Raw genomic sequence first — 12261 nt, forward strand, 5'->3', positions numbered from 1 at the left:
TAGGTCTGCTGGGAATCTAAGGGGTGCTCCTTTGTATATGCTCTCCTTCTTTGATCTTGCTGCTTGCAGTATTGTGTCTCTATCCACGGCCTCCATCATTCTGACTATGATATGCCTTGGGGATTTTCTATTTGGGTCCCTTTTAGCTGGCACCCTTCGGACTCCTTGGATCTGGATGTCCGCATTCTCTAGCTCTGGGAATGTTTTAGCAATGATGTCTTTAATGGTGTTTTTTTCATTGGGATTGGTTCCATGTGGTTCTGGCACTCCCATGATTCTTATGTTGTTTCTCCTGAGGTCATCCCCTAGGATTCTAACTCGCTCTAGAGTCATTTTGAGGTCCTTTGCCATTATTTGTTGTTGCCTATATGCTTTGTGCAGCTCATCTTCAAGCTCACTGATTCTGTCTTCGGCTGTAGTCATTCTACTATTGAGGGCTCCTACTGAGTTTTTTTTTTTTAAACTTTTTATTAAATCACCATGTGGAAAGTTACATAGTTCTCAGGTTTATATGTCAGTTATACAATATTCAAACACCCATCCCTTCACCAGTGCCCATATTCCACCACCAGAAACCCCAGTATACCCCCCGCCCCCACCCCCTACCCCCTACTGTATAACTAATGAATTTCACTTCATTTTTTCTTTACCTTGATTACATTCCATAATTCAACACAAAACTCACTATAGTTGTTGGAGTTTCCAACCAAGAGAGACAGACCTACTACATTTGATAATTAGTTTTTCATTGCTGGAAATGAAGAGATATGTAGCCCCACTGCTACAAGTACATAGCTCTCTCACTCTTTTTTTTTTCTTTTTCCTTTTCCCTTTTTTTTTCTTTTTCCCCCTCATCCCCCTTCCTGCGCCTCATAGTATGGTGTACGCCACGCCGCGTCGGCCAGCGTGGGGCTTTTGCTTAGTTCACAGTCCAGAGAGGTGGCTGCTACATTAAAAACCTTCAATATTTCAACAAAAACTTACTGTTATTATTTGGAGTTTCCCCCCCAAGTCAGACCTGTTCAAATGGAACCGTTTCACATTGCTGACAATTATAAATGTTAAGTCGCGCGGATGCGGCAGCGTCCGTGTGGTTTTGGATTTCTGTATAAAGTCCAGGGAAAATTCTGCCAGAAATTACATAGCCCAGCTCACAGTCCCAGTGCATTGCTGTAAGAAGTCTCTGAATTCAAAGTCTTTAGGCGCAGAGTGTCCGATTCGCGCTCAGCAGCTTCGGATTTATCTGGGCCGAGGGCGTGCCGGTTACGCCCCCTTCCCATGAGTTCCTGGGAGCCCCAAAAGTAAAAACCGAATACCTGTGGGTTTGGAGTCACAGAAGATGGCGCCTGCCACGTGGGTGCCGCCAGGCCGCTGCTTTCCGTGCCGGAAGACAGGGTGGGGAGGAAAAAAATCCACCCCCGGCAGCACAGAGTTGTAGCCCAGTTCGGTGTCCCAGTGTATCGCTATCGGATGCTGCGCTGGATGCCCGAATGTGTTACATCTCTGGAATCAAAGTCTTTAGGCACAGAGGGTCCGATTTGCGCTCAGCTGGCTCCGGATTTATCTGAGCCGAGGGCGTGCCGGTTACGCCCCCTTCCCATGAGTTCCTGGGAGGAGGGCTCCTACTGAGTTTTTAATTTCATCTACTGATTCTTTTAGTTGTGTGACTTCTGTTCGTAGCTTTGACATTTCTGCTCTCATTTCTTCCTGGATTATCTTGGTGGAGCGTTCCAATGCTGCATCCATGTCCTTCCTTAATTTATTGGAAGTTCGTTCCATAGTTGCTTTGAGTTCGTGAACCATCCTCAGAATTTCCTCTCTGAATTCTTTATTTGAGAGGAGGTTGTATTTCTGGGAGGTCGCTGCTGAGGTTAGTGAAATATTTTCTTGGATCTCTCCTGGTGGTGGGGATTTTCTCTGTTTCTTCATGTTGTTATGGGCTTTACTATCCGGTGCTCTCCTTAGCTTGGGAGGGGCCTCAACTGAAGATGTGGGGCTATGCTCTTTTTACAGAGGACTTTTATGTGCAACTCGATGTGTTCACTGACAGTTTTCGTGAAATTAGGATAGGCTAGGTTAGTTGACTATTAACATATAGTGACTAAGATGACCAGGGAGTTCTTCAGAGGAGTGGGTTCTATTAATTGTGGCCAATTGTGCATGGAATGGTAAAAAAAAAACAACTGCAGCTGCTTAAGCTCAGGAGAGAGGCCACGCCCACTCTTAGGCCACACCCCCTAACGAGAGGATACGCCCCTAAGTTGTCTGACAGGGGAGGGAGGGGTCAGGTGAGGTGAGCGTGATGGCTGAGAGCTGCCAGGCTGGGTTGGGGGGTTCCGAGTGGCCCCCAACCGCTGGCAGGGGACGTGGGGAGCGCTTCTCCAGGTGAGGCGGGGTCTCCAAGGGGAAATGCCAATTTACCTGCTGGACAGGGGAGGGATGGGTCAGGCGAGGTGGGCGAGACGGCTGAGAGCTGCCAGGCGGGGCTGGGGGACACCTGTGCATTTTATCAAGGCAAATTTTGTTTCTCTTTGTTCCGATATCCCAATATTATATTTTCTACAGTGTTAACATAAAATAGTTAATTTGGGGGAGACTGCATAGTAGGCTGTGCTCTTGCTTTGTGTGTGGTCAATTCTAGTTTGACCCTTGACACTCTATAAGGTCGGTCACCCAAGTTGGGCCAGCAGTGATTCCTGAAGGAAAAAAACAGAGTAAACCCTGAGCACTGCTAGGTGTGGCCCCAAAGCAAACAAAACAAAATATTATTTAAAACATTTATTTCTTTGGTTGCCCCTCATGTCCCGTTCATAGGGCCCGGTGGTCACTGTGAACAATACTCAGCCATCTGGCTGAGAAATGCCGTTCTAGGACCATTTGGCCTGATGTATCTCTGATCAGGACCAAAGCAAAAACAGCTTCATCCTAAAGGCAAGGTCAGACTCAACAAACAAGCTGAGCACGAAGCCTGAGCAGTCAGAGTACAGGGTAGGAGAGGTAATGGGGTCCCCTCTTATCTGAGGTGCCCCTGAGGCGGCCCTGCTCTGAGGGTCCAGGGGTGTGAAGCCTCAGCTCAGACTCCTTCACAGGAACAGAAGCTGGGGCCTCACACCACACACACATGGGATTCTCACACACCAGGAGATTGGAGACTGAAGATCATTGTCACATCCTGTGAGGCCCTCCTCCTGTCAGCAGGAGCCCCTCTCTCCCCTTGTCCTCACAGCTTCTCTGGGTGGGTGCCTGTGGGGACAGAGGGGGGTTCCCTGGTGTCTTTTATACTCTCTTGTTATCCTCCCTCCTGTGCCATTACTTTTCAGTAAGTGATGGTTTATCTTCCCTGTCTACAGTCATGATGAAATAATGTCACAACATAAATTGGGGAGATGTTGATAAAGGGTAACTCCACCAATGTTTCCAGCAGACAGGTAATACTGAACTTCTGCTCACACTGAAGGAATATGATAATTTGCATAAAACTCAGCTTCTGACAGCTACTTCCATACATTTCCCATCATTCCCACAGAACCCCCTGTCCCTATTGACAATGAGACACTAGTTCAGCTACTGTTCCAGTGCTTTTAAGACCCAGGCTCCCTGCATGGTCAGTTATGGGGTCTGTCTCCATCTAGTGGCCATTTCCTGATACGGCAGCTGAAATGATTTCAGATGCTGGTCCTAGTGATACTGGAGAGACTTTTTACATCAGTCTTTGAAACACATGCTGTAATATACAACACAAGGCCACTCTGTAAGCACAAAGCAAATAATGAATTCTCTTTATAATAAAATTCTATTTTTTTACAACTGCATACCCAGTTGTGCAGTAACCATTAAGATGGAAAGAGGAATTCAGAAGGGATTCTTGTCAACAGGAGTTGAGTGCTAGTTTATTTCATCCTCACATGTCATGGATCTAATTTCAGAAAAATCTTCAGGAAGGAAGAGGAAGCTGCAGGTGAAATGCCAGGTGAGCAGTGGGGGTGTGTTGGGGAGCAGAGGGCTCCTGACTCCTGAGGTAGACTTGTCAATCCAGCTCCATGCCTCCTTCCAGAACTCTCCAGACTCACTCTGACACCCACAGCTGCTGCACCAGTGAGGGGGCTTCAGAAGCCATCAGCCTATGGATATGACTGGTGAGGTCTGTCCTCACGGCTGCTTTAGAAACCAGTGTGACATTCCCACCATTAGTGCCCAATAGCACTGTTTATTGTGTTGGTGTCATGAATCTAACCCGTGGACTCAGATATGAAAAGCCTGCATTCATCTGCATTACTGGTTCTGGATTATTTTTTGCTATGATTGATTTGAGCTTATGCATAAATGTTTCCCAAAGTGGCCTTTTGCTGTGTCAAAAAGTAAGCAATTCCCTGTGTAACTTAGTCACTGTCATCATGTTGCTCATCGATTTGTTCGAGTGGGCACCATTAACGTCTCTCATTGAGAGACTTATTGTTACTGTTTTTGGCATATCGAATACACCACGGGTAGCTTGCCAGGCTCTGCCCTCGTGGGTTCGATACTCTTCGTGGCTTGCTGGGGTCTTCGAGAGGGGCGGAGAAATCAAACTTGTGTCAGCTGCATGAAAGGCAAATGCCCAACTGCTGTGCTATCGCTCCAGCCGATTCTTTTATGTCATTTTAAAGTATGTTTAGCCCAATAAAGTCTTTCCACTCTGTTTGGCCATATTAATAGTGAAATTTTATGCAGTAAAATGCAGCCACATTGGGGCTGGAGTGATAGCACAGCAGGTAAGGCATTTGCCTTGTAAGCAGCCAACCTGGGTTCGATTGCCAGCATCCCATATGGTCCTTTGAGCACTGCCAGGAGTAATTCTGAGTGCAAGAGCCCAGAGTAAACCCTGTGCATAGCCAGGTATGACCCCAAAACAAAACAAAACAGAACAAAAGAGAACCTTACACATTGTATAATATCTCTGGTCCTTAAAATCCAGCCACATCACCCAGTCAAGAGGGTCCAATAGATATTTCTGTCCCCTTCAGCCAACTGTGTGTGATACATGTGTCAGTGTGGATGCTACACGTAGGGAAAATTGGAAACTTCTTAGATTTCTGGTTCTGTTGGACATGTATGGAGACTCTGTTGAGCCCTTGAGGGAAGCTGGATGTTCTAGTGCACAGGCTGCACTAGAACCCAGACACGGAGACTCAACTCCAGTTGCCCTGTGTTGATCATGTCCCCAAGGTCTTGCTGGTGCCATTGATGTGCTAGAGCAGGCAGGGCTGTGACACTGCACGGGCTGAGCCAAGGTCTCATCTCAGTGCCCGGGTCACAGGCACCTGCCCCTGAGCCCCCACATTCCTGTTCTCAGCTGGAGCCAGAGCCCAGGGTCTGGGGGACTCAGAGCCCATGTTCAGGGAACAGTAACTCCACGGCCCAGGAGCTTCCTGCTCACAGGCTGGGACCAGTTTGCAAAGACTCTAGGTGGTTGGTCTGTGCTGAGGGAAAGTGAAAAACAAAACGTGGAATGCAGATCTGGGCGTCTGTCTTTTGAAAAGAGGTCAAAATTTTCCTCACCAATGTCACCCCATATTTTATGTTCCCATTCTAGGAATTTAAATCCAAGGAAAATCAATATTGGTAGATAATGGTGGGCTTGTGGGCAACAAAGTTAGGAAAGTATCATCAATAATACAGAATTTCCTAGGGTACCAATGATTTCCATAGACTTAAATTCCCTTTGAGAGTGTCAAGGCCTGGCATGCAGGGAAGCTCAGGCACTGTGGTCCAGAGTATTTCCCACGAGGCCTCGGTATAAGACTTTGGACTAAGAACAGGGTGTGGACATTTTCCTTTCTATATTTCCTCTTATCGAGTATCAAGTACGCCACAGGTAGGGTGCCCGCTCATGCAAATCAATGAACAATGGGACAACAGTGTGACCGATACTTCCTCTTACTTGCCTGAATTTCTCTCCACCCACATACACACACCTTGAATGAAGTTTATACCCCTTTACAACTTCAAGGGTATCCAGGATAGTATACCACAGTTCCTGTCCTAAAATTGTTTTATTTCCCATTAAGATTTCAGGATCAAAATCCCTCAGTCAAGGGAGTAGATCTCAGTCCCCTCCTCCCTGTTACCCCCCACACACCATAGGATTGTGAGGGTTGTTCCCGTGGTGAGACGCAGTCTCTCCCACTGGCCCACATCAGACAGGACATCATGGCAGGGAGGATGCACCCTGGGAGACGCCCTCAGTGTGAGGCTATGAAGCTGCTCATGTGTCCTCACAACTGGGGTTGCAATATGTGCTATCATTAAAAAATATATTTTAAAGCATGGTTTCTAGGTCTTCGAGGATGCACAGGCCAACACGTGTGAACTCTGAATGACACTGTCACCTACTTATTTCAGAAAAAAAAATCTCTGTAAATTCAATCAGAAGATCTGTTGTCATGTCTCTGCTGCTGGGATAAGATATAGAATAATGGAGCCTAAAGATGTTCCTTCAACATGTACCAGAATTGTCCATCACTGCACAGCCTGGCTGCATCTGACACACCCTCAGCAGTGGAGGCACCAGGAGGAGCAGCTGATGCAGCCCAGCCTCACATAGCTGATCTCTGGGGGTTTATGTTGTGGCATGTATCATTGTGGAGGATTATAACCTTGTTGACAGTAATAAGTGGCAGCATCCTCAGGCTTGAAGCTGCTGCTGATGAGAGTGAAATCTGTCCCATATCCACTGCCACTGAACCGGGAAGGGACATCTGGTCCTAAATTGGGTGCATCATAGATGAGGAGCCTGGGAGCTTTCCCTGGTTTCTGCTGATACCAGGCTAAATAACTGTTAATGTTCTGACTGGCCTTGCAGGTGATGGTGACTTTGTCTTCCAGAGATGCAGACACGGATGGAGGCTGGGTCATCTGCATATCACACCTGGCACCTGAGATAAAAAAAATAGTGGACATCATTATCTTAATCATAAGTTAGAAAATTTCCCTGAAGAGCCAGGCAATCTAACTTCATGAAAAGCCTCATTTCCCTCCTTACCCGGGAGCCAGAGCAGCAGGAAGCTGAGGAGCTGCACAGGGGCCCTCATGTCCACTCTGGGTGTGACAGACACTGACCCTACATGGGGACAGAGACTATTATTGAGTGTCCAGAAATGAGCTCTGAGGACTTGCAAATGAGAGGGGGCTGGGCAGGCTGGGCAGGCAGATGGGAGAGGGTTTGTGGGGACCAGCCCAGCTGCAGGGAAGTCAGGGGTGCAGGTCCGTGTGGGGAAGCAGAACTTTGCCCACAGGGAACATGCTCCTCCCTGGGCCCCAGGAGGGCCCCAGTGTGAGCACAGAAGGGCGGGTCTTCTGAGCCTCAGAGTCAGGACAAGGCTTCTTGCTCCCTCTTACCCAGGGACAGTCTCTGTCAGACCACAGCCACACAGACCCCCTTAGGAATTGTACACTCCTTCAATTTCACATCTTTGCACCAAGTTGAGGGCATGAAATCTTCTATTTCACTTTGATATGCTGGTATTTTTGCCTTTAGAAATGTCATCACTACCAACTGAAAAACTTGTATGTTAAAAGCAGAAAATGTTTGGGACCGTGATAGGAAGCCTGTGCTGACATGCATTCCTCAGAAACAGTATCACCACTTCCACCTCAGCCTCTGATTTTGGTGTTTTTTCTTCCTTTTTAGGAAAGCTCTCTACCTTCTCCAAACCACTGTCATGTACTCCTAAAACTATTGACAGTATTCCATAGTTTTCAGTACCTCTTTCCCTGAAATATTCCCTTCAGAGCTGACCAGATATTAATGAGTCCAGAAGGGATATATGAGATGAGTTGCCACCACAGAATCCCCCTTGAATGCACCGTGCTCCTTCAGCTCACATCCTATATCACACATCTCTTCTTCTTTTTCTTTGTTTTGTTTTTGGACTTCATGTAACAGTTTCCAGGGCTTATTCCTAGAACTATACTCTAGAATCACCTCTGGCAAGGCTCATTGTTGGAGGTGTAGGGTACTCTATGGAATGCCAAGGATTGAAATTGGGTTGGCCTCATGCAAGGCAAACACCCTACCACTGTCCTATCTTTCCACACATCTCTTCTAATGTTGGTCAGCTCTCAGAAAGCCCTGGTGCATGCGTTGAGATCAAGTAAGGTTAGGGTACAACTCACAGAGAAATGACTTGCAGGTTTAGGAGAAGGGAATCAAAGTGGGCATGAGGAAGTGCCCAACCTGGGATCTAGGCTCTGACAGGGACTAATATTTCAATGAGCTGGTGAGGGTAGAGTGCTGGGTGAGATGAGTCAGTGTAGACTCTAGTAATGATTTCCCCACCCCCTCCATACTACCTTTATTCAATCACTGTTTCTTCATTCAATAGAATGCACTGGGAATGCACCCAGCAAAAATTGAAAGCCCCATGGACCCTCTACATCATTTAATTCAAGCTTCATGATGTCTGAGAACTCTCCTCCATGACTGCTGGCCCAGCTGGTGTCTTTCTATTTCTGTGGAATCCAGAGTCCTGGACAGGCCAGAAATACATGGAAGGGAGCGCAGAAAGTCCCAGGGGAGCCCTAGAGTGATTATTACTCCCAATGATCAGCCTTTGACTCGGGCCTCCCCCGATGTAAGCAGAGTGGCAGCACAGGGACCCTCACGTTCTACACAGCTCCTGACAGAACCTCCAGAGCCATTTGAGGCCTCACACCTGACTCAGGCAGGAGAGTTCTCCCCCAACCCAACACACACACACCCCCTAACCTGAGGTGCCCCTGAGGCAGCCCTGCTCTGAGGGTCCAGGGGGGTGAAGCATCAGCTCAGACTCCTTCACAGGAACACACATGATGGGGGCTCACACCACACACACGGGATTCTCACACACCTGGGGGGTGTGGAGTGAAAATCAAGGTCACATCCTGTGAGACCCTCCTCCTGTCAGCAGGAGCCCCTCTCTCCCCTTGTCCTCACAGATTTCTCTGGGAGGGTGCCTGTGGGGACAGAGGGGGATTCCCTGGTGTCTCTATACTCTCTTGCTATCCTCCCTCCTGTGACATTACTTTTCAGTAAGTGATGGTTTATCTACCCTGTCTACAGTCATGATGAAATAATGTCACAACATAAATTGGGGAGATGTGGATAAAGGGTAACTCCACCAATGTTTCCAGCGGACAGGTTATACTGGACTTCTGCTCACACTGCAGGAATATGATAATTTGCATAAAACTCAGCCTCTGACATCTACTTCCATACATGTCCCATCATTCCCACAGGACCCACTGTCCCTACTGACAATGGGACACCAGCTCAGCTACTGTCCCAGTGCTTTTAAGACCCAGGCTCCCTGCATGGTCAGTTCTGGGGTCTGTCTCCATCTAGAGGCTGTTTTCTGATACCGCAGCTAAAATGATTTCAGATGCTGGTCCTAGGGATTCAGAAGAGACTTTTAACATCAGTCTTTGAAACACATGCTGTAATACACAACACAAGGCCACTCTGTAAGCACAAAGCAAATAATGATTTCTCTTAATAATACATGTTCAATTCACTGTGAAGTAACCATTAACAGGGAGCCAGGAATTCAGGGGGGATTCTTGTCACCAGGACTTGAGTGCTAGTTTCTTTCATCCTCACATGTCATGGAATTAATTTCAGAAACATCTTCAGGAAGGAAGAGGAAGCTGCAGGTAAAATGCCAGGTGAGCAGTGGGGATGTGTTGGGGAGCAGAGGGCTCCTGACTCCTGAGGTAGACTTGTCAATCCAGCTCCATGCCTCTTTCCAGAACTGACCATGCAGGGAACCTGTCCCTACTGACCATGGGACACTGGCTCAGTTACTGTCTCTGTGCTTTTAAGACCCAGAACTCTCCAGACTCACTCTGACACCCACAGCTGCTGCATCAATGAATCAGCCTCAGAAGCCATCAGCCTATGGATATTACTGGTGAGGTCTATCCTCAAGACTGAATTTTTTCACCCGTTTACATTCACTGAGAATTTTTAGAGTCTGGGCACACAGGGAAGCTCAGTCATTGTGACTTTGAGTATTTTCTCATCAGGACAAAAATGCAAGACTTTGAGCTTTGTACAGAATGATAAAATTTACTTCTTTTATATATCTCTTGGTTGCCTCTATTTCCTCCAAACCTTCATTGTGTGTAATGGGGTTTAAGCTGTATTTCACATTCAAGGGTATTAAGTGTAAAACATCATTGTTTCTGTCATTAAAGTTATCCCCCCCCCAGTGGCAGTTTAGTCTCAAATATCCCCAATTAAGGGAGCACAACTTTGTCTCTCCCAAAGCCCTGCAGGTATGGACCACTGGCAAGATGCAGTTTCTCCCTCAGTCCACATCAGAAGGTTCTTATTGGCCATTTGAGAATGTGTCAGTAAGAAGACATTGCACTTGGATGTGGGAAAATTTTATTATGACTTTAAAATATCTATTAAAACAACGGTTTCTATTAAAACAACGGTTTCCTGACCATCTAAAGTGATTGTTATTCTATGAACTCTGTTTGACCTATTGCCTCTATACTTGAGGGAAAACAATTTCAAGAAATAAAATCAGCAGATCTATTGTCACGACATTGCTGCTGGCATGAGAGGGGGAAATAATGGAATAAAAATGTTCATTCTACTTGTTCCAGAGATTTCTCTCACGTCACAGCCTGCTGCATCTGATACACCTTCAGCAGTGGAGGCACCAGGAGGAGCAGCTGGGCCAGCCCAGACTCACACAGCTGATCTCTGGGGGTTTATGTACAGGCATGTATCACTGTGGGAGGTAGATTACTATACTGTTGACAGTAATAAGTGGCAGCATCCTCAGGCTTGAAGCTGCTGATGGTGAGAGTGAAATCTGTCCCGTATCCACTGCCACTGAACCGGGAAGGGACATCTGGTCCTAAACTGGTTGCACCAGTGATGAGGAGCCTGGGAGCTTTCCCTGGTTTCTGCTGATACCAGGCTAAACCGTCGTAAACGCTCTGACTGGCCTTGCAAGTGATGGTGACTTTGTCTTCCAGAGATGCAGACATAGATGGAGTCTGGGTCATCTGGATATCACATCTGGCACCTGAGATAAAAAAAATATAAGTGGACATCATTATCATTAATCATCAGTTATAAAATTTCTCCGAAGAGCCAGGCAGTCCAAATCCACGGAAACCCTCATTTCCCTCCTTACCCGGGAGCCAGAGCAGCAGGAAGCTGAGGAGCTGCACAGGGGCCCTCATGTCCACTCTGGGTGTGACAGACACTGACCCTGCAGGGTGACACAGACTATTATTGAGTGTCCAGGCATGAGGTATGAGGACTTGCAAATGAGAGGGGGCTGGGCAGGCTGGGTAGGCAGAGGGGGAGGGTGTGTGGGGACCAGCCCAGCTGCAGGGAAGTCAGGGGTGTGGGTCCCTGTGGGGAAACAGAAACATGTTCTTTGCCCACAGAGAACATGCTCCTCCCCAGGCCCCAGGAGGGCCTCAGTGTGATCACAAGAGGGCTGGTCCCTGGTCTCCTGACATTCAGGACATGGTTTCTTGCTCCCTCTGACCCAGGGACAGGCTCTATCAGACCACGGCCACGCAGATACTCTCAGGAATTGTACCGACTCCTTTAAATCACAGCTGTGGATATACTTGAGACAAAGAGATTTTCTTTTGATCTGGAATACCTATATATAACTGCATTTTGAAGGGTTTCAAATTTTATGTTTTAATTTTCTTTTTGTAGGTTGGGGAACTCTCAGTGCTCAGAGAACCTGACAGTCACTTCCAAAATAACTCAGTCATCTGGGATGAGCAGTTCAGTGCTGGGGCCCATGGACGAAAAGCTTTTGTGGTGCTGCAGTTTTGGGAACTGTCAGTCTTTTATCTGCAGGTGCTCTGGGCCATGTAGGTCCTGGGGTCAAATGTTGGCCCCAACTCATGTCTCCTGAGGTGTCAGTCTCCATCAACAATGGCTGGTGTTATTTTCTTTGAGAAATTGCTACTTCACAATTTTTTAAATATATATTTTATTTTCATATAGAAGCAGTTCACAATAGTTTATCAGAGAATATTCGAAAACCAATCCCACCAGTGAGTACCTTCCCACCACAATAAAAGGGAAGTATGTGAAAGTTGTTGAATTTCAGTCTAGAGCAATTTAACCCAAAGATAAGAGAATACAAGCAAGTACATTAAAACCAAAGAAATCCGTGCTACTTTTGATAAGTAAGTGAGATAGAGTGTAAGAGTTTGCATGACTGCCTCCAGGAAATTCTGCATCATTCTTTTCTG

General features: G+C 46.9%; 2 gene segments (V, D, J or C); both read right to left on the reverse strand.

Moving 5' to 3' along the window:
- Positions 1 to 989: 989 nt before the first annotated feature.
- LOC129399665 (immunoglobulin kappa variable 1-39-like) lies at positions 990 to 7070 on the reverse strand. The segment is given in 3 exon segments: positions 990 to 1018; positions 6621 to 6914; positions 7022 to 7070. Coding segments are annotated over 3 exon segments (372 nt in total).
- Positions 7071 to 10740: 3670 nt separating this feature from the next.
- On the reverse strand, positions 10741 to 11220 carry LOC101542806 (immunoglobulin kappa variable 1D-13-like). The segment is given in 2 exon segments: positions 10741 to 11060; positions 11172 to 11220. Coding segments are annotated over 2 exon segments (369 nt in total).
- Positions 11221 to 12261: the final 1041 nt, after the last annotated feature.

The sequence above is a fragment of the Sorex araneus genome, chromosome X (assembly GCF_027595985.1).
Source record: "Sorex araneus isolate mSorAra2 chromosome X, mSorAra2.pri, whole genome shotgun sequence".
Taxonomy (NCBI): domain Eukaryota; kingdom Metazoa; phylum Chordata; class Mammalia; order Eulipotyphla; family Soricidae; genus Sorex; species Sorex araneus.